The sequence below is a fragment of the Nematolebias whitei genome, chromosome 13, assembly GCF_014905685.2.
Source record: "Nematolebias whitei isolate Nwh7 chromosome 13, NemWhi1, whole genome shotgun sequence".
NCBI lineage: Eukaryota > Metazoa > Chordata > Actinopteri > Cyprinodontiformes > Rivulidae > Nematolebias > Nematolebias whitei.
The window spans coordinates 10,148,437-10,175,424 of record NC_056510.1 but is presented as its reverse complement, the minus strand read 5'-3'; the positions used below and the strand labels follow the sequence as shown (position 1 = coordinate 10,175,424).

Genomic DNA, 26,988 nt, shown 5'->3' with positions numbered 1-26,988 from the left:
CAAACCTAGACTGTAACAACATGGATCTGACAATGAATGATGGAAAACAATATGTAAAGATGTGAATGAAATAGTTGGTATATGTTCATAATAATCAATAAATCATAACTGATGTGACTGAAGCAAAAAAAGCTCCAGCTTTGTCTCATCAGTCCCAGTAACTTATCTCTAAAGCTTTGGCTCTTGTGGACATGCAGTTTTGTAAATTCCTGTCCTTGATGTAGTTTTCTGCTAACAGTTGAGCCCCCCCCCCCCAGCGTCATCTTTCAGGGAGCTCACTGTGATTTGAAATGTGAAGGATGGTACGCTTAGAAAGTGGAATACATTAACATTAGAGCTCAGCTCGAATGGTTCTGGACAGTGTCCTTGGTTCTTTTCCACCTTTCACACGGTCAGTCTGATCAACTTGGGGTTGCATTTCTTCTTGCGGCCACATCCTGTGAGGTTGTTTACAGTTAAAAGAACATCATATACATTTTTTTAAATTATTGCCAGTTGTGGTCAGAAGAGCATGAAGCTGGTTGGAGATGGGTCTTGTAGCCTTTACCTTTAACATGGATATCTAGAATCATCTCTCTGAGCTCCTTGGACAGCTCTCACCTTTGCTTTTACTGCTTCATGCTCAGTGTGGCGCACACAACCATAACAAATTCACAATATTATGCAGAGACATTAAAATATAGCCAGAGCTTAATTTGTAAATTGATCGGTGCCGGAACGCAAATAGCAGGTGGGTTGACGGAAGGTAGGTGGGGGTTGGTCCGGGTGTCTTCACCAAGAAAATTTGGAATAAAACGTGATTTCCTGCATTTTTGGTGTATTTTAATGAGTTGTAAAACATCTACGTTTACCTACATTTGTAAACACTCCGCTTCTGTCAAGTATTCTACCCCCCTCCCCCTTATTGATGGTTCCGAGCCCATCACTATCCCTGCTCGTTGTTGTTCGACTCCATCTGTGAAACCGCCAGGCGCCTGCCTGTGGGCTCCTACCCGCATACGACTACCTGGTTAGCTCGGCGCTCATCCCCACCACTCTTTTAGGGGTGGAGATGTTTTTAAGTGTAGATGCAGAAATGCGGGACAGATTGTATGCTCGTAATTGGTGGTGTTGAAAATGAGTGTTTATGTAATTATTTTCAGTTTACATATCCAGTATAAGTTTTATACGTTCATGGCAGTCATATTTGTTCATAACTTTATTATTAGTAAGCCTGAGAGTTATCAGGTCCAATCAAACCGTTACAGGAATGCACCCTGTCAAAATAAGAGAATTCCCGGATCCTGTTCCGGCAGGAACCAGCACAAATTAAGCATTTAATATAACCAACTATTCAACATCATTCCTCATGTAAAGTTTTGTTTCTTGTTTCTCATTAAAAAAATAAAAAGTCATCTGGCCAACAAACTGAGTTTGGAAAGAAGTTTTATTTTGAAATGCTGGAAAAGTTGTCCTATGACTTCCAGAAACAAAACGTACACACAGTAAATACTAAAACAAACAGAAAACTGACATGATTCACATGGACAGCAAGAGCCCTTGAACTTCTCTCACAGAAAACAGCCAGTCACAAGTCTATGCTGAACAACATTTTACAAATTAACGACACAGATGGGATGTGCATAAATGTTGTGTGCCCCAGGCCAGTATACCGTATTTTTTAGACTATAAGGCACACTTAAAACCCTTAAATGTTCTCAAAAATTGACATTAAGCTTTATAGTCAGGTGCACCTTATGTATTAATTCTGGTTGTGCTTAATAACCTCAAACCAATATAATATGGTACATGGCACTCAGAAATCTTTCAAAATGAGTTTGTTTTGCTTAATGCGCCTTATGTATGAAAACAGACCCGTTCATTGATATTGCGCCTTATAGTCCGAAAAATACGGTAAACATTTTAATGCAACAGGTCAGAACTGCACAAACAGACACCTCATAACAAAATACAGTAGTAGAAAATACAAATATTGTCCTAAATACAATATGTAAAACTAAAAAAAAAAAAAAAATCTTAGCAAGAGTATGTCAAGTACATCTGTTGCCAAATATTACTTTATATTAATTTCAATTTTCTTCCACAATTAGTTGAGTCACGACTTAACAACACAGAAAACATGTAACAATGATGCTCTAAACGTCCTCTGCCTCAACAATGGCTGTAGTGGACAAGAAGAGGACGGGACACCCAGCTGTCCACCATAGTGCACAGTGCTATGTGTGAAAATCCCAGAGAATAGGCACTTGGACACAATTAACTGCAACAAGGGGAGAAAACAAAATCACATTGATTCTGTGTCCAACCACTGATTGGCTACAATAAGGAAAAATATAATTGAGCTCTTTGTTTGCTGCAGAAACAAAGTAATGTGTTGTTCAGACATACATTACATTTAGAGACCATTGCTGTCTGCAAAGCTACATTAATTCATATTACAGTCATTTTTGATGGCTTCTGGTAGGTACCGGTGCTTCAAGCGAATCCTCTATGATGTCTTGCCAAACTCCGCAGAACCAAACGTTGTTGTGCTGTGGAGATTTTAGCAGCGCAACAAGATTCTGGAAGTGGTGCAATGAATGCATGATTAAATAGACTCTTTTAAAAACTGTATCCCCCCCCCCCCCCGGACGTTCTTTCAGATGTTTCCTAAAGCCCAATGAATTTATTCAGGCATCAGGTGCATGCTTAAATCAGCACTGCTTAATGTGGAACTGGCCACCAACAACACAAAACATTACCACTTCAAGAATATTTGCTGTCCATAGTCGTGTTTTTTGAAAAACACTCTGACATCATTGTGAAAGTTCACATCATTTAAAGTGGGGATGTGTAACAAATATAAACAATAAATGTAGATAGTCCTTTAAAGGACCTCAGTTTGGAAAAAAAAAAAGTTTAATTCCAACTAAAATGACAAAATTACAACCAGTCTGACCAACACTATGATCAAAGTGTTGCTGGAACAAGAAACCTCAAATCTCAACATTTTCATCAAATGCAATTTTTGTTCTACCTCCTAAGACTTTTGTCTTCACATGGAGACAGAAGTTTAAAAAAAATGGCAGATGGAACTGATATAAATACTTTGATATTGGGGCTAAATTAAAATGGGTGACACGGTGGCACAGTAGGTAGAGCTGCTGCCTTTCAACGAGCAGGTCCCTGGTTCAAATCCTGGCCCGGGGCCTTTCTGGGTGGAGTTTGCATGTTCTCTCCGTGCATGCGTGGGTTTTCTCCGGGTGCTCCGGTTTCCTCCCACACACCAAAAACCTGCATGTTAGGCTGACTGGTAACTCTAAATTGTCCCTAGGTGTGAATGAGAGACTGAATGGTTGTTTGTCTCGTTTGTCTCTATGTGTCCCTGTGATGGACTGGAGACCCGTCCAGAGTGTACCTCGCCTCCCCCACAGTGACGGCTGGATATGGGCAGCAGTGACCCCTGTGACTCTCCATTAAAATGAAGAAGCAGGTAAAGATAATGGATGGGTAATTTAAAACATAATTTACCAGATTAACCCTTATCTCATCAATCCAGTCAGATTTAACTCCATTTCTCTAAACTAAAGACGTTCAAAGAGCTGCCTACAACATGTGTAACATATTCTTCTCTTTTTTTTTTTGGTCCAAAAATCCTATTTTATCTGAACTATCCCTTTAATAATGAAACCATAGCTGTATGTAATGTAATCTAATAGCACCAGTCCTGCTGTTGTAACATCCATATTCAATTTGCTTGGGCATCAACATCTTTCCCTCCTCGTCTTAATGTTCTTTGATGAATTTCCTTTGCATAGATTCCAAATGAAATCATGTTCAAAGTGTGTCATTCCAATTTAACGTGATGGTGCTGTTGATTATTCTCATCAACCTCTTTTTTACTTCTTGTTCAGCAGAAGGAAGCAAATGTTAAAAAAACAAATAAAAAAAAACATCTGAGTTCATCTAGAAAAAAAATGAACAAAGTACTACAAAGTACAAGCAGCCAAATAAGTTTTGCATGAATTGGCAGACAATGTTGAGCATTTATTTATGAATAGATTTATTAAATGACCAGTAAAAACAGCCCCAGTAAGGCAACAACTTTATTTTTGTATAGGCAAATAATAGTGATTTGTTTTCTAATGTATGCATTATGTTTAAACTTTCATACATATTTGAGATGTGCAGGAATTAAGTAGGTTCATACATCTGGATGTGACAAGCCTCATGTTGAAGGCCGTGAAAAATATGTGTTTATATTATCACATATCAGGGAAGAGAAACTCCAGCCTACTATCCTTTGTGAGACATTTAATCCACTCCTCCCTGGAGTTCAGGCTTTACTTACACTATCCTGTGATATGATTCATTATATTGGGTGTTTTCAGAATCAACAGAACGATAAACACACTGAAACTCTTCAGTTGGAATATTTAGCTCCCTTTCAGAGAGAAACTATTTTCTGGACCAGGAAGCTTCACTGTCTCATAAAATTCCCCTCACCTTGACTTTATGAGCTAAACGGACGTAAATCAGCCGATGTAAAAATAACCAGGAGACTCCATCGTTCTCCTCCTTCATCTCAGGTTCAATCATAAACGGACTTCAGAGTAGGAAAACGTATTTATCCACTCAGTATTAATCATGCCTTATGGAAAACAAGTTGCTTGTTATGTGCTATATGTTGCTCTGCGTGGGTTGTGCCACATTCGTTCACATTTACTGACGCCAAAATAAATGTATTTTGTTGTCGCAAAACATATTTGGGCAAAATCAAAGTTAGGATTGCACACTATCATAGGTATATTCCAAATCTGCAAAGGTTTGTGGGTGAAAATAAAGTTTGAGGAGAGTCAGCGGTACCTATATCGAACATTAAAAAGGTTCTTCTGAAATTTTATCAAACGGAGAAGTTTAAGAGTTACTAAAAGGCAATTCTAAAACGTGAGTCCACATTTAAGGTAAACAACACACTCTGCTGAGGTTTTTTTTTTTTAAACAACATGGTAGAGTCATCTTTTTGTTGCGGGTGTTGTATTTAGTTTTGTCTTCAGTGTGGATGAAACAGGGGTCAGGGACCAGCTACAAATTGCAACATTGGACTGAAAGATCCAGAAGCACCAAAAAAATATATCTAACTCCATCTAAATCCCTTCAGAAATGTATGCATCAAAGATTACATAATATTCAAAGTTCAAAGTCATTAAAAACATACAAGTTTGTGTAAGTTGGAATAATTTTTACCTTTTATTGGTCATTTTTACGATTTGCTCAGTTCAGAGACTCGTTGGGGACAGCCACCTGTAAATGGTCTTACGCTTCCTTCAACTTTAATGCGGCCCAAACCATCCATCCATCCATCCATCCATTTTCTTTACCCGTTTATTCCATTTTTGGGTCACGGGGGTCGCTGGTGCCCATGTCCAGCAATCACTGTGCGAGGGGCGGGGTACACCCTGGACGGGTCGCAAGTCCATCACAGGGCCACATAGAGACAAACGAGACAAACAACCATTCACTCTCTCACTCACACCTAGGGGCAATTTAGAGTTACCAATCAGCCTAACATGCATGTTTTTGGTCTGTGGGAGGAAACCGGAGTACCCGGAGAAAACCCACGCATGCACGGAGAGAACATGCAAACTCCACCCAGAAAGGCCCCCGGACCGGGGTTTGAACCAGGGACCTGCTCGCTGAGAGGCATCAGCTCTACCAGTTGCGCCACCGTGCTGCCTTGCGGCCCAAACCTCAACGTGTAATTCCACAAATGTTATATCAAAATGAACGGCTCAGCGCTGTGATGTGTGCTATTATTTTAATTGTTGTTTTAAGTAACCATGGAGACGCAATTTGCAAACACCGTTTTTCCCTTTCAAAAAGCCTGCAGATCGAATTGTGAGGAGTGTTTTGAGCTCGTCATATCTCTGACTTATAGCGCTGTAAAAATGTGAAAATTCACAAGTGTGAACCCATATTGTGTCTCGCTCAAGCTTGCAAACACAAAATTGAATATAACTCAGTCCTTTTTTGAGATATTCAGCTGAAATTTGTAGGGATGCACGATATTATCGGCTTGGTATCAGTATTGGCTGATATTAGCGATAAATTTAAATATCGGACATCGGTCATTCCATCAAAAAAACTCACAGACATAAAAGCCTTCAGTTTAAAATTAATTTTTAATTTAAGAAACTGTCAAGTATATCTATTAATGCACTACTACTTATGCGCTTTTCACTTGTCGCTTGCGAGTAAGTTGAATTTAAATTTGTAAAAATTTACACATTTTCACTATTCGAGTGTTGCCATTGTGTTAGAGAGAGTAAAAGTCATGAATAAATTTGATATTAAACATAATCAAGTTGAAGTGTTACATCATTTTCAGCCCCCTTTTTGGGCATTTGCATTTGATAGCAGGCCAAAGTGACAAAGACCATGCAGAATAATGTATTTTAATTCCACAGCAGAGAAAGCTGTGTTTTCTGTAAGTAGGTCTAGGAAAAAAACAATATTGGTATTGCTCATCAGCCAAATAAGTTTTAACGTATCGGCATATCGGATATCGGCCAAAAATCCAATATTATGCATCCCTAGAAATTTGGTATGGTCGTAGCTGAGAGAGAGTTATTATACGTTCCTAATGCAAATCAAATATCCAAGATGGCTGCCTTAGCTAAAAGGGAAAAAATCAATCACACAGCCATTTTTAGAGCTATTAAGCTGAAATTCAGCGAGTTAGTAGCTGAGAGAAATAGGGAGTGGTGGCGCATAAGTTAGAGATGGTTGGCCTGTAATTGGAAGATCGCTGACTCTACTCCCGGTACTGACCACATTAAAATGTGGGTGGGAAAGGTGAAGTACCCACACCTGTCTCCACTCACATTTGCCCCACTCTGGGCCCTTGAGCAAGGCCCTTAACCCTCACCATCTGCTTTCCCAGGCGCCCTAGTCAGCAGCTCTCTGCTCCATACAGAGGGATAGCTCGGTGGTCTGTGGTTGCGTCAGGAAGGGCATCCAGTGGAAAATTAATTGACAAGTCTTCGTGTGAGTTAGTTCACTGTGGTGACCCCTGAAGAAGGGAACAGCCAAAAGAAAAAAAAAATAGCTGAGGGAAATGCCCATTAAATACTGAAATCAAATCTAAAAATTCAAGATGGCCACCAAAGCTCCATTTAAATAGCTTTAACTCGGCTACTTTTACTCATATATAACTGAAATTTGGGGTGGTTATGGCTGGGAACGTTTCCCATCACATGCTGAATCCAAATCAAAAAATGAAATCGATATACTGGTATCTGAAAGCAAACCCTAACACATATTACAGTCAAATCAGCGTGGCAGTCCCCGTCAAAGTTTTTCCAGGAACTTTCTAGTTTTGATTCTAATCGGGCTGTAGTTTCTTGTCTACATTTCTGCTGTTGGCGTGGTGTTTCGAGTTTTAAAGGTTTGATGGCTTCACAAGAAATTAGTGATCCTGGAATAAAGAATTTCTCCAACTGTACAAACATAAATGTATTGCTTACCCTCAAACATTAAGTGGATAAATCTACATGGACAGATCAACTAATTTGAAAGAACAGATTTGTTAAACCACGCACATGGTTTCTTAATATTATGTAACAAATTCTGATAACCTCAACTTTTCACATAGATCAGACAGTTTGTTGCGGTTGTGACGGATTTCAGGATTAGGTTAATTAAAACTGGCTAAAATAAGTTGAAGTTGAAGTTGGGCTTAAAAACTGTGAACAAAATAACATTTGCCTGGTGATTTAAACATAAATTTAAGGTATCTCACAATAAGTGGTACCTCCCTCCTCAAAATCCACAAAATAATTTATTTTATATCAGAATCAGTTATTGGTCAAAATACGGTAAAAAATATTACCATATAAAATTTTGGAGGAAAACAGTGCATCCCCAATCAAAATTATTTGTTTTAATAACTAGAAGTGTGGTTTTGCGTTTCAGCAGCTTTATAGTCACTCTGAAAATCCAAGATGCACACAAACCTCCTGCTAAAGAACCGTGCTGATGGTGTCAAAGTCCTTGCTGATCTGAGAGTTGCTGGGCAGTGACTTTAGGTACTCCAGATGCCTCCTGGCGTCCTCCTGATTGTGTCTTACATAGTAGATAACGTAGGCGATCACCATGGTGAACCATCCGAACATGGTGACAAACATGGCTACATCCGTGGTCTTGTGGTGAAAGTTGCAGAAGTTGATCCCTGAGTCCAGCACCTGGATGACCGGTTTGCCCGCATACTCCTCCTGCACCGCCGTGTGGCAGACCACCTCGTTGACCGTCTCAGGGTCCAGGCGCAGCTCCCTCAGGACTTCCTGAAGTGTGCACTCACAGTGCCACGGGTTGTTCGAGAGGCTGATTTTTGCTCGCAGTCGAGCGAACGCCTCTTTGGGGACACTTTGGATGTGGTTGTTTGATAAATCCAGCACAAGGAGGCTGTCGGAAACGCCTTGAAATGCTCCGACGTCCACAGTCTCTATGTCATTGTTGGACAGGTCCAGTTCCTGAAGGTAGTGCAGTTCTTTGAAGGCGTAGTTGGGGATGTGGGTGATGTGGTTGGCCGCTAAAAGCAGGACGACCGTATCTCTAGGAAGATCTGGTGGGATCTTTTCCAGGTTGCGAGACATACATTGAACAACTGTAAAGCCATTCTTCTCTATGCATAGACAACTCACGGGACAAGCCATCACTGATACTTTTGTAACAAGTATTCCAAAAAACAAGCCCCAGAACAGGGCAAAACCTTCAAAAATCAGGGTCTTCCTGGACATACCAGGCCCTGCAAAGTCCTGCATTATTAGCAGTGACTTTCCACAAGACCTGTCAGGCAAAGGGAGTCATGGTTCAGTCTGGTTTCTGGCATAAAATGCTGATAATCACTTCATTAGAGTTAAAAACGCCAAAGTTATTTACAAAAACATGGAAGCTTAACTGAAGATAATCCATTAATATCGATTTGAAGGCGTGCTCTCATCCAGAAATCAGGCTGCCTTTTAAATGCGATCCAGCTGCGGTATCAAGGTTTTTTGTGAGGATGCTGAGATTATCAGAAAACGGAATGAGCAGCACTGAAGTCCACACCCTGTGTACTGAAAAAACAAAAACAGTGTTAGTCTTTATCTGAAAAGCAAGTTATAGTGTACTGGCAGGGTAAAGCATCACATTTTGTCTTTTCCAATGTGCACAGTGTTTAGAAAATAAATAATGCGATTTTGGAGGAAAAATCCATTTCATGTCTGCAAATCTCATAAAGCAGCAGGAGCACTTACCTACAGGTCAACAAATGCATTTTCCCATTCAATTAGGCAGAGTGTAATTTTGCCTCTGATCTTGGAGCATGGCTCATATCAATCTCAGTTACAGGATTTCACAGCTGAAGAAGGAACAAGCTGTAACAAATACAGCCCTTCCATAGGATTCCACCCCTTTTTTTTTTTCCTCCACAGCTCCTTCATTTCAAGGGCTGCCGTCTCTCATTCTCAGTCCTGTGATAAGAATAGCCACAGACTCTAAATTTACTCCATCTGTCCTGCGGGAGCACCATCACTCCAGGGCTGTGCACTCTCTTGTGGACTAAACTGATCACACATAAAACCCCTTGCTGGGTTCAAGGTCATCCACTGTGTGTCTTCTGGTTTTTCTGACCCGCTGTGCCACCTTTTTTATGTGGCATCAGGCCTCATGTCAGAATCTCTCTCCCTCTGTTGGGGCTCTTAAATCGAGCCCATCAGCAGTTTTATTGGTCTGAGCTCAGCAGCAGGTGTGGAAAATACATTTATACACAAGCGCAGCAGTGGGGATATGAAACAGGCACATCCGTAAGGTCCTTCTTGTCTGGGTAATTATTTGTAATTTACCGTGTTAGTCATTTGCTCAGTAATTATGAGCCAATTTCTCTGTTTTATCCTGCAAATGCACACTTTAATAAGGGCAACGAGTGTCCACTTCAACAAGAAAACATTGTGCAAATGGCTATTTAAGTTTAAACAATTAAAAAAAATTGAATGTTTGTCCAGCTTATTTAAAATATACCAAAAGTAGAGCTTTGGAGTGAAATTAGATTAAAAAAAGAAGCATAAAGTGGGCATGAAGCAGTCTTTTTGTTGTAAATGATGCCTAAGTGTTGTGAAGACAACATAATGTTTTTTTTTAATCATAATAATTCATATTAAGGTTGTTAATTTAAATAATTTTAAATAAGCTTACCAAAAAGCCATTAACTAAGCCACTTCTGTGTCATCTTCATGTCTCCAGATGTGCGTCGTTTCCCTCCTGAACCACAAATATCTCACTTGTTGATGTCAGGTGCACGAGGAGCATCACACCTCCGGCTTACCTCGCGCTCCTGCTGCTGCACGCGCGCACACTGATGTTCTGCTGGCAACTCCTCAACAGTCTGCGCCTCCCTCCGCTTTGCGCGTCTCCTCCTCCTCCTTTTCTCCCAGCTGCAAATTAACCCAATGAATGGAAAAGTGGAGCCTGAACATTGTTCTTGGCAAAGAAGAAGAGGAGGAAGAAGATTTTGGGTTTTTTTAACAAAACTTTATTTACACAATAAGTTAACACAACAATGTCAAAAAAGGTGATCAGGACAAGCTTAAAATAAAATATTTACATGAGGAGCTTGTTGTATTGCAGTTCTCCCTGATCAGAAATGGTGCATAACAACTTCTTAAGTCCTCACAATTTCACAAAATTCTCCAAGTGTCCAGTGTCTCTGTGTAAACAAGAAACTCCAACACCAGTCTAGCCTGGATGTTGCACTTCCACAGAGCCACGGCATCAAGTTGGGGCCAGCCTGCAGTCTGTCCCTGACAAGTAAACAGCCAGAAGAAGAAGAGGAGGAAGAGGAGGAGGAAGAAGAAAAAGAACAACAGTAACAAGAAAACAGGTCTGGAAAGCCATTATTTGGTGAACCGAGCGTTCAATCAACGTGTGGCATGGAGGCTGCACAGCTGCAGACAGAAAAGCTTTGCAGAGAGTGGTGAAGGCTGCACAAAAGTCTGTTGGAGTCAGCCTCCCCATTCCTGCATCATGAAGGACCCCACACACCCAGCACACACACTTTTTGCCCCGCTCCCCTCAGGCAGAAGGCTGAGGAGCATTAAGTGTAGAACCACCAGGCTGAGGAACAGCTTCTACCCAGAGGCTGTTAGACTCATGAACAGGGGTCTGCAACCTGTGGCTCGGGAGCCACATGAGGCTCTTTGGTTCCTCTGGAGCGGATCTTTCAAGGTTTGACCAAAACGGACAAACCAGTGCCAGTTTTAACAGTTTCATGTCATTTATTTAGCAAATTTGTGAATACTAGTACTAATACAAGGAGTAAAACATACTTTAACTTTATGCTTTATTTCTTTAAAGTAGGATACTTAATTTTTCCACGATAAAAAAAACACTAAATCTGCATAGCTCATTGTTTAAATTTCCATCCTTCCATCTAGCCATCCATTATCTTTTACCTGCTTCTTCCTTTTTGGGTCACGGGGGTCAGTAGTGCACAAATTCAGCTATCACTGTGCGACAGGGCTTCATTTTAAATGGATCCTGCCGGAACAGGATCTGGGAACTCTCAGATTTTGACAAAGTGCGTTCCGGTAACTGCTAATAATAAAATTATGAACAAATTTGACTGCATTGAATGAATAAAACTTACTTTGGAAATGTAAACTGAAATTTGTGCTACCATTGTTAAATTTTTTCTTTTTAATTGGTAAAAGCTATAAAAATAAATCTTTCTTTACAATAATCCTGTCTTTTCCTTTGCCTTAAAATGTAAAAATATCAATGAATGTTTAAAATCATTAGATATTTGTAGTTTTATGTCACTCCTACTGGCCTGAGCCTCCTGCAACAAACTTAAAGTGATCCATGGGCCACCTGTAGATGATCATGGGGTAAGTTTTGTGGTTCTGGACATTTTAATTTAGTGAGTGAAGGAGCAGAAATGGCTCTTTGGATCGTAAAGGTTGCAGACCCCTGCTCATGAATCTCTAACCAGAATAATCACTTTGAAAAAACTGAAAAATCACTGTAATGCCACTTGGTTGTTGATGTGTGCTGCTGACTATCCATGATGCTGATCTCATGCTGCTGATTATTTTGTGTTGCTGTGTTCATTGGTCCTCATCTGCTCGCTCGGACTCATGTTCGTGCTGCTGTTGTTTTGGCGCATTGTTTTTGTACCATTAGTGCTTAGCATATTCTTGGTCTTGTGTATTTTTGGTTTATTGAATGTAGTATATTCTTAGTTCATGACTCGGATCTTACTAAAGTTTTTCTTTACAATTTGTGTTTTTGTTGGACGTAACTGGGACCCTGTGTACATGGTTTCGTCCCATCTCATGTACTACATGTGGTGTGTATGGCAAAAAAAAATCTCTCTGACTCTGACTAAATTTTCAAGTTTCTGTGAGCACAGCTTGAGATTAGCTCTGTGGCTGTGGTGAGTTATTGATTGTCCTGCCTGCCCTGAGGGAGCTCAGCAGTAGTGGATCAAGATGTCAGCAGTTAGGTTTGTTCATGAGAACTTTATTTTAAAAGTCGAGACTTTATTCTGCAGAATGTGCTCCAAACTGCTGCTTCAACAAACACCATCAGCAAACAGCAGGAGGCACTGTAGTTAGCTTTTATTATTGTTATTATTATCATTAAAAAATGATTATAATAATAATATAGCTATTATCCTTAATTTATGAAAGACAACCAACCATAAAAACAGTTTAATTTTTCACTGTTGGAGAAAAATAGTCTCACTTACGTTGTTTACTCAAAAAGAACCACAATCGACAGGAGGAGAATATTTGTAACTGGGATTTTACTTGCAATGTCAGATTTTGAGGACACACACAAGTACACACATGAAGACCATGAGAATCTGCCTCAAGCTGCCTTCAGTTTGCTTTTATGTCCTTATCAGTTCAGTGGAGTTCACCGAGCGCAGGAGGTGTCCTTGGCAGCAGCTGCAAGCTGAACCCAGCTCCTCACCCAGCTCGCTGCTAACCCAAACATATGGTTCATGGGCAGAGATGCAATTCTCAGCCATAGTAATAAAAACATCCATGACTTTTGACCAAAGCATTTTTTGACATTCACATGTTTACAATTACTGTAGTTTCAGGTCTCCTGTGATTTTACTGGATTATTTCGGGCCTTTTGGAGGTTTTGTGAAAAAGTCACAAACAATCAGTATCTTACCTGGTGTTGATCGCTGAGCGACGTTTGGTGAAAGAGAAATCAATTCTGACTTGATTTATGAACTAACAGTCAGATTTGGACAAATAGCAAAATGGAATGCTGCCATCTTTAAACAACTTGATCATCTATCCATCCATCCAGCCATCCACTTCCGTTTCTTTGTGAGTTAAGTTGTGGGGACAGCAGCTTGATCAGGGAGGCCCAGACATCTTCCCCCCACAGCCACCTCTTCCAGCTCTTCTGGGAGGACTCCAAGACATTCCCAGCCAAGAGAGAAAGTCTCTCCAGCATGTCCTGGGTTTTCTGGGGTCTCTTTCTGGACTTGCCTGGAACACCTTCTTAGGGAGGCATCTGGTGGTCTTCCTTACCAGATGTCTGAACCACCTCAACTGGCTCTTCTCAATGTGGAGGAGCAGCGGCTCTACTCTGAGTCTCTCCTGGATAACCGAACTTCTCACTATCTCTGAGGGAGAGTCCAGCTACCCTGCAGAGAAAACTCATCTTGACCACCTGTATCCATGATCTTGTTCTTTTGGTCACTACCCAGAGGTCGTGACCGCAAGTGAGGGTAGAAATACCAAACCAAACCTCTTCTTTTTATTCCAGATGAAATATTTTGCTGTAAAATGTATTATCATAATATTTCAAATTACATTAGGATAAGATAAGTCCAACTATATTCAACCTTTAAAAGAACTTAAATGGTGGATTAACAACAATGACTTGTATAAGAAGCAACAAATACATACTGTATTTAGTGCACTTTTTGTATACGTTTGTATTTGATTTTGTCTACCAAGTGCTAAATATAGCTGCTTATGTGCAAGTGTTACAGTTTTAAAAAGTCTTTTTAGAAGACTGCTTTCTAATTACATTAACAAAAGGAAATATAAAATCATTGAGTTAAATCAACATCCTGTTCTGTTTTCAATCCCCTGGTGTAACTGTAATGTAGGTTGGCTGTCCCCAGTTTTCTCTCTGTCATTAAAGACATGAAGCAGCTTCTACTGGCCCTGTCCAGCTGCAGTCTCAAACATCAGGGTACAAAACAACTAAAACCTCATTAAGGAAATGCTACGCCACACATATTGGATTTGTGAGAACACCAAGCTGGCATTATTTTCTCATGTGTTCATGGAGGATTTATTTATCTAATTCTAAATGTATTTATTAATCTAAGTTTTCTCAATTAATTTAAAAAAGATGCATTAAAGGCAATGTAAAAAAACAAGTTTTGTACAAGAAATTGACTAAAGAGAGTCACTATTATTATTAAACTCACAAAAGGATTGCAGTGTGTAAAACATCTCCCATTTACTTTCATTGTAGCAGAAAAGCTCACTGTTGTGTTCTTGTTCTCTGGTTTTCTAGTATTCTGCACTGCCAGGCGTCTCTGTAAATACTGATATTTAATGCTGCATGTTTTATCTGTGAAGTGCTGCAAATATGAAGAGCTTCATTCAGTTTTGATTTTACCGCACACAAGTCTGTTTGAAAGCTGTTTACCACACTCATCACTGCTTTGCTAAATCGATTGCAACACTAGATGTGAATTACAAATTACATGAGAAACAAAATGAAATTACAAGTTCCATCCATTATCTTTACCCACTTCTTCCTTTCTGGGTCATATGGGACAATGGTGACCATATCCAACAGTTACTGTGCGAGAGATTGGGAGACACCCTGGACAGGCTGCAAGTCCATCATAGGGACACAAAGAGACAAACAACCTATCAGCCCAACATGTATGTTTTCAGTCTGTGGGAGGAAAGTTATTCTTGCATTCAGGCCAAAAAAATAAAAATACTTTGGAGCATCTGTGTAGAAATTAATGTTAGTTTATCTGTTTAGAAGAAGCTTTAGTTTTCTGTATTTGATTTGAATTGTATAAATAAATAACCTGCACAGTTAATGTGACTGGATGCAGCTTGAATTCAGAATTTATGTTGTGTAGTCTGCAGCCCAAAATATTTCAGCTTCAATTGTTAACAGTTTTACAGCCAGAATATTGGTTCTTAAAAGATGCACCATGTTTCCAGTCAGTTTGAAGTTTACAGCCATAAACTAATAAATAAATAAATTAATAATACACAGTAAACTGATAATACGGACAACGATTAATCCTTAATTATTTTCTGCTTTGGAAATCAGTTAACAGAACATAGCTTAAAGACATGATGTGATTCATTGATCACTGTAATAAACAGCGTTAAATTTTGGTTTTGTTTCACTGCCACCAAGTGGCCAAGAACATATTCAACCCAACAACAGAGTTAGAAAATCCAATAGTTTGTACCCATTTCCTAAAAAAATAATCTATAAATCAAATACCGGATATAAATAAACACATAGTGTACTTTTTGGTTGTGATTTTATTTGCCTTGCAGAAAGATAGTCAGGCTTTTCTGGGTGGAGTTTGCATGTTTTCTTTGTTTATGTGTTATTTTCCTCCCACAGCCTCAAAACATACATGTTAGGATAATTGGCTGCTCTAGACTAACATTAGGTGTGAGTGATCTTGTGATGGACGTATGACCTGCCCAGGTACCCCACTTCTTAGCCAACGATTGCTGAAGGAAGGCACCTGCTCCTAGCAACACTGAATAAAAATAAGCTGGAAAGAAAATGAATGAATCTAGGTATAGACAGCCCCAGAGGAGGTATGAGCTGAGTCCTCTGTGACTCTAATAGAAGATGATATCATCGTCTTGTATTTTGTATTTTGCAGTGGCGCTCAGGTCGTCAGGATGAGAATGCAGGCTTTCAGATAAGCTTGCATGACTTTTAAGATTCACCTATCTGCTCCACACAGTCAAGGTAAGTCCTGCTCTCTAATGCAGGGAGCAAAATGAATTTTGCTCCTTGTATAATGCCGCTTCCCCCAGATTCTCGTGATGTTCGAGCAACGTAAAATTGGCTGCCTTACGGAAAGTTTAAAGATGGACAATGCATTTAGTCTTTTAATCAGTCAGGCTGACAGCAGAACAAGACTTTTCCAACTGATACAACTAGGGGAGTTAAATATTGTCTGTAGAGCTGTTGCCTCTCAGCAAGAAGGCTGCTGGATCAAATCCTGACTGGGGACCTTTCTGGGTGGAGTTTGCATGTTCTCTCCGTGCATGCGTGGGTTTCTCCGAGTACACCAGTTTCCTCCCACAGACCAAAAACATACATGTTCGGCTGATTGTTAACTCTAAATTGCCATATGTGTGAGTGAGAGAGTGGATGGTTGTTTGTCTCTTTTGTCTCTATGTGTCCATGTGATGGACTTGCGACCTGTTCATGGTGTCCCCTGCCTCTTGAACAGTGATGGCTGGATATGAGCACCAGTGAGCCCCACAACCCAAAAAGGAAGAAGCGGGTAAAGTATTATGGACGGTGGATGGATATGAACACATGCTGTCAACAGACTGGTGGAAAGCTACATGTGCAGCGCTTCATGCAGCTGATAAAAATCATTTAAACTTAAAGTGTACTGATGCAAAAGTTGCACACAGCATCATTTAAATGTGTAGTTCAGATTGCATATTTCAGAGTTAAAAAAACAAACAAACTACAAACAAATAATATCTCACCTGTTGTCGATAGCTTTTTGAACAAGCTCAGTTAGGAGAAATAGTCTAATTCTGACTGGAATGATAAGATAATGTCAACTCCAAGTGGGGTCAAGACTAAAGTGGAGACTTGAGTGGATTGCTGTCATTATAAAATAAGTAATCTTTATTACAAATTATGCAATCTCTATTCTATAAAAGTTTGTGAGACAATACAACTTTCTCAGGAAACATTGAAAGTGTCTCAGGCTGCACTCAAAATCCTACAGCTAGCTGATAGTGAAATATCTACATATTGACATCCCCGTATGTTCCCATACAATAACAAAATTTGTGCTCTGCATTTGATCCATCATTCCCATGCAGCGGGCATCTATGTAAGCACTGGAGGAGCAAGTATGGGTGTCTTGCTCAAGGACACCATGACATATGGGCATGGCAGGGAATCAAACTGTTCTGTTCTGGTTCCTTGTTGGCTGTCCTACAACTGCTCCACAGCTACTCAGTTAGCTTCTGCTAATTCGTCCTGCAAATGACCATAAATTCATTAATTCATTCAACCTTTATTTAGACAGATAAATCGCATTGAACCTCAAAGACTCATTTACAAGTGAGACCTGTTTAGACGGACAAAAAGTAATGAAAGTGACACGTATAGGATTTGGAGGCAAAAAAAAAATCCTTTTAAACTCTTTCTCCTTGACCGAGAAGAAAGACCCTGATATTGAAAAAAACACCCCGCACATAGGCACATAGTGACAGACATTCCGCAAGGGAAGGGAGATGTCAAGGACACTCCAAAGGCACTGTAAGAGTTCTGATAAGGATGGTACAATCAGTCATTTCCCCCCGTGAGATCCGTAAACACTCTCGTGCCGAGGTCGACCTGGAAGAGTGCCAGAGAGAATCCGAGAGTCCTGAAATGATGACACAATGTTTATTCTGCCGGGCCCCTCTGATAGGTCTGCAGACTTCCTCGGTGGGAAGGGAGGGGAGGAGCAGAGCATCAAATTTACAGGGCCTCCAGGTGAATTGCGATAAGGTGGTCAGTCAAGGTCGGCCAGGGAGCCGAATTCAGATAAGCAGCAAATGTTTTGGGAACAGGCAGAACTTTACTTATTCATGTCTGCCTTGAGTTTTTGCTGGTCCTCTCGAATCCCAAATGTCCAAATTAAGTAGACAGACGCAGGCAGTCTGATCAGGGCCTAATTTGCTGCCAACAACTTCCTTGTTTGTTGATAGACCAGGAACCAGCCGAATCCAAAGAGAAGGAAACCAGTTAACATAAATCCAATTGTATATGCATCCTTGGCACATGTCTTCTGGTCAAGAAAAGTCGTCTCTCCTGAAGTTCGCCTGAAGCTCGTCTTTTCGTCAATTTTTTTATATCAATTGCATTGAGAGACCAACTGACCAGATCCATAGCAACAATTTATGGTTTGGAAAATATGTAGAGAGAGGCTCTGAAGCAGTTTCACAGACAGGTCAGAGCAAAGCCAAGCGGAGAAGGGAGAGGAGGGGGAAAACATCCGCTCTTGACAGAAGCAAGTGGTGAAGTGAGTGAGTGAATAAATAACTGTTTAATGCAAAATTCACACCAGAATCAAAGGTTTTAAAATTGTGTGCTTTTTCATATTTCAAATTTGAGTTGTTTTTACAATGACAGGAATCCACTTTGGTTGAGACCCTATTTGGACTAGTTGTTATCTCACCAATCTTCTGAACTAAATTCTATTTCTCCAAACTGAGGCTGCTCGAAAAGTTATCTGCACAGGTAAAAATATATTTGCTCATGACCTTTCCATAAAACTCTACTTCAGAAGATCTGAACAAGTTGCTTTCAGTTATATTGTACTAATAATCTCATTGATTATTTTGTTAAAAGAACATTCTGCCTTGTGTAAGTAAATATGAAAAGCTTCGAGACAAAACAAAACTTCTGACTAAATAAGTCAAGAAACGACAAAATTGTTGCAGTGCAAAAAAAATATATAGGGCAAGGTGAAAAACTATTGGGCACAGCTGGAGAGATAAAAAAAAAAACTTTATGTTTGCAGGCAAAATAACCTGCAGCAGGTTTTCCATGTCAGCGACTTGCACAAACCTTCCTTAATCTATTTAAAAGAAACTGAGGATTGAGGCTTCAGAAACGAGCAGCTATTCATCTCATAAAAACAGCACTGCAGGTGTATCCCTTTATCAAGTCGGTGTGATTGATGAAGCCTCAACACAAGATCCACTATATCAGGATTTAATTTTCTGACGTTTCATCTTAAATACACTTTTGTTACTAACAAACCCATATTTTGTCTACATTTTCCAACAGCTAACCTTGATGCATTTGTGTTTGGGACAACCATTACCTGCTCCAAACACAGAAACATGAACACAGCGCTGCCAAGAACTGGGGAAGATGGCCGGCTGATGGATGACCAGTTGGTTGTGGCACTGAAGATTAAGTACTGAGGTTTGGTGTGTGTGAGTGTGTCTGTGTGTGGTTGAATTAACTCTGTGAGAAATAAGCCAAGGGTCCAGTTGTCACCATGAGTCCCTTCACCTCGTCCTCCTGTTCAGCTGCCTCCTAATGAATCGCTGTATCCTTTGGAAGAGACAAATCACCCGTGTCAGCTTGTTCTGGTCAATTCAGTCCCCCATCGGCCACTTATTTACTCAAGTGTTTCAGTTTGGATTTCCTCTAACAAAGTGAATTTGTCTCCTCTGAACAGGATCGGGATACTGATGAGTCAAGCGTTTAGTTTGAGACAATTTATTACAATTACATGTGTTTACTGTATCCGTGTCTGAGGGAACACAGTATTAGTCACTAATTACTCCCACAGACAGGAGTGGGGGGAGGTGATATCTCTCTGATTAGGCAGTTTGTGTGAGATAGGACGACTTTGATAGATGCACAAAGAAAGCGAATAAGCTGGATAATGAATCCCCATATATTTTAACATATTGGTGGTGTGTCAGCCATTAGGGAGCACAAGCCAGTGTATCGCTTGCGCTGGTCTCAAGCCTGGGTACATGGTGAGGGCTGTGTCAGGAAGGTCATCTGACATAATTTTACCAAAACTTATATGCAAGTTCATCTAAGCAACCCCACACTAGATCAGTCAAGGTCCGGGGATAACAGCAACTGTCACCAGTGCTGTTGCCAAACAGGGTGCCAGCAGAAATTGTGCTACTGTTAGCCAAAGACCACAAGGAGGGAAACGTGTCATGAGACAGAGGGAGAAGAGGAAAGTCAAGGCTCTAGACTGAGGGTGGCAACTCTAAATGTGGGGACAATGACAGGCAAAGGTAGAGAGCTGGCTGATATGATGCACAGAAGAAATACAGTGAACCAAGCCTCTGCTCGCATTAGCGTGTAAATGATAGCCGAACAGAACCGATGAGAATTGTGCTGCTGTTGTTTGGTGTATTGTTTTGCACTATTAGTGACTAGCCTATATCTTATCCAATATCTTAGATTCTTATTTACTGTTTCTTTTTTACACTTTATATTTTTGCTATTGTTGGATGTAACTGGGATCCTGTGTACATGATTTCGTTCCACCTCATGTACCACATGCGATGCAAATGACAATAAAAAACCTGGAAACCTTGAAGTGAGTCATAAATTAATACTTGTTTTAATTGAGCAAGCATATAAATATATCATTTTTAAACCATTAATTGTTTTTTATTTTACTAAAGATTTATGAAGAGATGCTGAAAACAACTAAACAATGTATCTTTTTTTTTTATATTTGGAGTATTAAGCAGTATTTTTAGTATTAGTGATATTTTTTGCCTTAAATTTCTGCTTTTGTTGTTTAATGCCATATTTAGCTAACTTAATTTGTTTACTGCTCACCATACACAAATATAATATTTTACACATTTAATTTCTTACTTGACATGTTTTAAGGAGTCCAAGACACAAACATCAATGACATTTGACTTTTTGAGTAAACATGTCATGAAGAAGATATTGATGTTTCAGTATCATAAAAAGACTTCTTTCCACATTAGCTTTGTCCTTTTTCTGGCAATGTTGTTAGTTGTTTCACTCAGGGATTATCTCTCCTTGTTTAGACTTTGGTGAATGTACCTCTAAATGCATTTAGGGACTCTGGGAGTGCAATCAAGAGCTGCTTGAAACTGGGCATATTCAACCACCATTAGAGATTTGGTGAGGGCTGATGGTTGATTTGTACACAAGGTGACCTCTAGTGGTCCCCAAGGAGGGACTCTGTTAATTTGCAACACAGCTGTGGACAAAAAGTGCCCCCCCTGTGGCTTTGGTCTCTAGTTGAAAGTTAAACCACAACACAGCTTTAATTAACAACAGGAACTACTTTGAGTGGATATAGCAATGGACATTTTAGGTCTTTTTAAAAATAAACCTGCTAGTTTTTGGTTAAAGTAAATTTACAAAGTTGAGCAAATTGGTGGTCATAAATATATACATGTAGAACAACTGAGTTTTGTGATTGTGTTTTAAAGAAAAAGTAGCAAATGTTTGAACTAATTCTGCAGCAATTAAACTCCAAATCTGCATCTTCACAACACAAGAAAGTTTCTATAGATATGAATCGCATTACTGGTTTTCGGATACAGAACTTTACTGACATGGCGTTTTTACTTTTTCTCTGGGTATTGCTGTTCATTGCATCATACTGCACGTTGAGCCTGTTATTTATTTTATTTTTTTCTGCAAACATGCACCTTTTTGGTCCTTTTCACAAATCCAATGAAGCTTTTGGTCCAACCCCCCCAAAAATGTCTAAATTTCTCATATATAAAATACAAATAAGCTGCTTTTTCCACAAGTTCTAAATAGGTTTTATTATGATGGAATGACATGAACATTTGTGAATCACAGTTAATTTGCGAGCTAAAGCTAAATGTACTTCACCTTCTTAAATGCCACAAAACATGTCTGCAGTTTTCAACTGAGAAATTTACTGTAGATTTTAAGGTTGAGATCATCTCAGATTTTTTTTGTAACCACATGTCCTCAGTTGGGAGACACAGGTGAACATGGGATGCTGAAGCCAACCTCTTCTTCAGTAATGCATATTGTTATTATGCTAATATAATAAATGTGAAATGCCACTACATTAAATGTGAACTAAAACTGGATGACTACACTGCTGCAATGTAAAGGCTCAGCCAGAGCAAGGATAGTCTTGGAGAGTTTTTGTGTGGTTTACAGGGGTTCCCAAACTTTTCCATGCCATGACCCCCCCAAACAACATTAGCTTCTGGCCGAGGCCGCCCTCGCAGACGCAAACCCACAGACAATGCTACAAAATATGTAAAGAACCATTAACTTTTAGAATGTTTTAACTTTTATTCACTATATTCAATTAATTATTACAGCTGCTGAGCATAAAAATGTTATTAACTAACATGTTTTAAACACTTACATTCCCACTGGAAAAAACAAAAGAAAAACTTTTCAACAAACTGTTGACCAGAAGAACAAAACAAAAGAACTCTAACCTCTCTCTCAATCTGGATATGACAAATAAAGATTACCCTAGTGTGCAATTTATATTATTATTATTACAATTTTTTATTTTTGCTTTAAAAAAATAAAATAAAATCTTATTCTCTCCAGATTTCTGAGACCCCGCTGGCACCCCCTGGTGGACCCCCAGGGGGCTGCGGCCCCCCACTTTGAAAAACATTGTAAGACCTGGACATTCTGGGCTATATTGAATATTTTCTGTCATAACAAGAGTTTCCATGCAGGTGTCAAATACAGCTCTTGTACTCTAGAATTTAAATAAATCAATTAAAGGACAGTGCCAGTGACAACCTTGTTGCTTTTTTAGAAAAATTTGTTTCAAAAATTTTTTTAAACAAGTTGACAATTCAAGTGACAAGACTGCAAGCCTCTGCGACTCAAGCAAGGATGTTTAGAATCACCATGAACCTTTAAAAAACACTTTTTGGAAACCATAGAAAATACCAATCAGCTACTAAAGTTGCAGCCCAGAGATACTGGCACCTAATAAGTTACTGCAACTCTCTTGGTGGCGTGGCGAGCGGCTACTTGCATCATGTCCCGCCACTGCTCCCACTGCAGCCAGTGGGCTCATGCACTTTTTTCTCCTCGAAGACACAAAGCAAGAAACTTCCTATCATTGTAGGAACTGCTAGGGGAGAAGGAAAATAGTAATGTGACTGAGGCCCTGCAAGAAAACCCCCTTCAAATCCTCATGCTGCTGAAACGTGTTTCCTCCTATACAGCAAGGTTGAATCTAACAGTGGATAAAAAGAACTCCTCCATACATGAAGGACATTTTCACAGATCATGACAAAGTTGTTGAAAGACCCTACAGCAAATGTGATATTTGTGGCAGTGTGGTGGTATTTGTGGCATGATCTTGCACGTATTCTGACGGGGTCTAAGAGAGTCCTGCCAGGACAGGTACATACCGGTAGATCATCAAAAAGATCAACAAGGTACAAAATGAAAATAAAATCAATATAAAGAGCTTGAGTCAATGAAAGAATGCACAAACTTTATTATTTCTTCTTTACAAAACATTACAGAGTCACCCCCAAAAACAAAATAAAATCAAATAAATCCAACAGAGATCTTAGGATGGGTTGTTTTAATCTTGATTTGACATTTTGTTTTGCTCAAACAGATTTTCAACGTAAAAGTCTATTTAAGTGCTAACTTTGAGTTTTGCAGCTCTGGCATAAAAACAAAAAACTAATAAGAAAAAGCAACAAAAACTATTTCCATTTTGCTCTGAAAATTAAAAGAAAACAAAAGGGATGGTATAGAAGAAGTACACTGATACGTTTGCTAAGCTGTCGCACTGAAAAGTGACTGTTGTCATCATCCCACAATCAAAACCCCAAATAGTCCACAGTACGGTAGCTTTTGTGCAGTTTGAAAATTAAATTAAATAAAAATGATCAGATTTGGTGACACCATCCAAAAAAAATAAAAAAATAAAAATCAGTTCTGCATTTCAGAACGGTGGGAGAGAGGTCACAGAGAAGAACAAATAAAAGCCTTGATGAGTTCAGTGCATCTGATTTTTTTATTTCTGATTTCTGTGTATTATCAATGTGTCATCATGTTGTTGTGAACCTGGAAGTTTTTGTGTTTGTTTCATTTAGTTTGAGTTTAATGTGGGTTTTAGCTTACTTAGCTTCCTCGAGGCCCTCAGTTACCTTGGTTTTACTGCACCCTACAGCTACCACCCCTCTAGGGGAGGAGAGCTATCACCCCTCCCAGAATTTATTTTTTTGTTTTACTTCTTCTCTACTTGTTCCTTGCATTTCCTCCAGCTGAGTTTACTTGTCTTTGCCGCCTTGTCAAATTTTTGGGGTTCCTAAAGCTAAGCTTATTTCAGCTTCTGCTGCCTAAAAGTCTGTATTCTGGTCATCACACACCCAAAACATGTCACATGAGTCATATAAAATCAGAAAAAAATCTATCAAACTGCCTTGATAGTCAAAGTATCACTAGTTACACAGGAACCACAGCTCAAAACACATCCTAACCAATATACAAAGAATTACAGTATTTAGACAAGATGTGATAAAAGTATGAATAACTTTTTAATTTGACAAGGAGATACAATTCAAATCTGCGTTGGAAAAATATTTATTTTTAAAACAGCTTCTATCTGCTTAGCTGACACAGGTTCTGGACAGCAAGGAAGCAGAAGCATCAACTTAACTGATAAATTAATTATTTCCCCCAAAATAAATTGTTTCTGTCTTCTTTTCATTGAGACAGAGAAAGTACAGCTTTGTTCAGTTGTGATGGTGGATTTTTAAAGTCTAATGGGCAACTTCATTAACTTGGAAATTGAAACAATGGAAAGGAATAGTCTTTCCTGGAAATATAATGTAAATGCTACATTTAAACTCTCAACTGTAATGGACCCAACATGGATCCCTGAGGAACCCTATCAATGAGACGGGCTGCATTTTGTAAAAATTGAATAATTGATTTATATTTAATATATATAGTATATATAAAAAACGATTTAATTTGCTTTATGTACGCTAATGTTTGATACGTGCAAACCAGAAGTGCACTATTGCATTTTCCATGCAACATAGTTTGTCACATTTATTATATTTATGGTAAAACAAAGAAATAGATAAAAATACAACAAAAACAACAAAAAAGTTTTCAGTCCTGGTGTCAGTCTTCAACATCCTTAAATCAGCTATGAATGCAAATATGCTACAGCCATTTTTCAGACTTCCCCTTAAAGTCTATGTCTATTACATAATAAAATATGAACAACATGAATACATGATTGCGTAGTACGTGAATAAAATGGCGTTTGTTAATGGCATGCACTTAAATCTTATTCTTTACTGTAGTCATTTCCAGGCTTTCGTTATCCACCTTTTGGTCAAATGTCACACGGTAATCAAGGAAACTCATATTTTCACATAAGAGTGGACATCTACTGGTTTCTACCTTTAGAAATTTCAATCAGGACTCAGTGGAACAGATTCATTAGCTTCACAATTCACTCAATTTTGTTTGTCTGACTTTTGAAAATAAAGCGAGCCATGTAAAATGTCCTATGATGTGCAACACGTAACACCATTAAAACAAGTACACAGTAGATTACTCTTTGCATCCATCATAGAGTTAGTGCAAATCAAAAGAAAATAGAGCATCAAGTGTATAAATGCTTTATCTGCATTATTGTTCACTTATGCAAAAGGACATCATTGCAAAAGTATGTAAGATGTAGGATGGATCAAAATTAATTGTGTCAGTCTTAAGATTAATTTTAATTTCATGTATAATACAATAAAACTAAAAAAAAGTGATACTGTATAGGAGATGTCGTGATGGGTACTTGACAGATCGGAAACATTACAGGAAAAGAAAACCAGAGAGTTTCAAACAAGTCTGAGGAATCAAGTAACAGTGGAGATGCACGTGTTTACAACATTTACTAGAAACTATTAAAGTCAAAGCCGCTCAAACAGCGGAGAAGACAACCAGAGGAACCAAGTTTAACCAGGTTTAATGTCATTTGCTCAAGTGTCATGTGATGCACTGAGGAAGGACGGTAGAAACTAGAGTGTGCCCATTCCAGTGACTTCAGACGTCAGCCTAAAACAGTTCAGGGGAGAAGGGGGAGAAGGGGGTAGGGGATTGGGTGGTGGACAGAAAATTAAAGAAGTGTGAAACAGGAAGGTTCTACAAAAGCTGTACTGAATTCCCCGGTACATTTTAGCTCAGCTGAGCCGGACATCATTATCGGGTTGTACCGGTTCTAACCAAACGTCTGGACAGATGTGGCAACATGCACCAATAAACACTTTAGGAGGCCATGCAGTGGAGTAAAAGCAATGGTGTCAGAAACTGCTGTAGCCTCTGACAGAAGCATCACATCATTTTTACAACAGTAAACAGCAGGAAATGTGTTCTTTCTTGTTCCTTTATTTTTATTTTTTTTTTCCTTTTACATACAACTCTATGTAATTTTATCTTATATGATAATGATCAGGAGAAACACATTGTTCATAGTTTAGAAAATAAAAGAAGACACATGTCTGTCCTAAGATTTAGGGTGACTTCAGGACGTTGTCATGGATGAGGGGTCATTCCACATGGCGGCCACGTCCCTGAACCTGCCAGTGGGATTGTGGGAGAGCATTAGTTTCTTTGTGCCGTGGTTTTTGAAATGTGTTAGAGAAGTATGAAACACATAGTCTGTTGGTTTGCCTGTGAAAAGGCTAATCACGTTTAACTCAGAGATTGAGGCAAAGACCTGTTTAGCTTGAGAGTTTTACAAGATTTTGCCTTTAAATATATTTACCTATACAAGACATGATCACAATATACCATTTGCTTTTAAATAACCCCTTGTGTTGAGCCCTTTTTAAATATTCAAACCTAAACCAGTATCTCACTGGGCTGCGACTGTTCATGACAAACTGCAAACAGCTTTCGCAAGGTAGTGGAGAAAAATGGCCAGTAATGTTCACAAGGATTCTTAATTTCCTCGCCTGAATCACAGGACCTTGTTCTTGTGTTGCAATAATTTTAACCATAAAAAAGTGAAAACTCAGCGTTTTCGTGGTCATTTGGAAACTGTCTCAGACTTTTCTCAAATTAGTCAAGACGAGTGTGAAATGAGAGACAATCTTGGGAGGGTCTGGAGACAACAATTAAATATGTTGTAAACAAATTGAGACATTTTTAAGACGATTTGTTCTTAAACTG

At 39.1% G+C, this 26,988-nt stretch overlaps 2 protein-coding genes across 2 annotated transcripts in view; both read right to left on the bottom strand.

The window, feature by feature from the left end:
• Positions 1-8,000: 8,000 nt before the first annotated feature.
• On the bottom strand, positions 8,001-8,801 carry lrrc3 (leucine rich repeat containing 3). Its single transcript, XM_037687186.1, has one exon. The coding sequence runs from the start codon at positions 8,799-8,801 to the stop codon at positions 8,001-8,003; it is 801 nt and encodes a 266-aa protein (XP_037543114.1).
• A 17,528-nt stretch (positions 8,802-26,329) lies between these two features.
• The window catches only part of LOC119419011 (poly(rC)-binding protein 3), a gene marked incomplete in the record, with an annotated part of 64,048 nt that continues 63,389 nt past the window's right edge, over positions 26,330-26,988 (bottom strand). Inside the window, 1 exon segment of the mRNA XM_037686306.1 lies at positions 26,330-26,393. Coding sequence (XP_037542234.1) covers positions 26,339-26,393 — 55 coding nt within the window.

Bases quoted from the DNA above. Each gene is read 5' to 3' on its own strand.
- lrrc3 (XM_037687186.1), bottom strand. From the start codon at position 8,801: ATGCAGGACTTTGCAGGGCCTGGTATGTCCAGGAAGACCCTGATTTTT.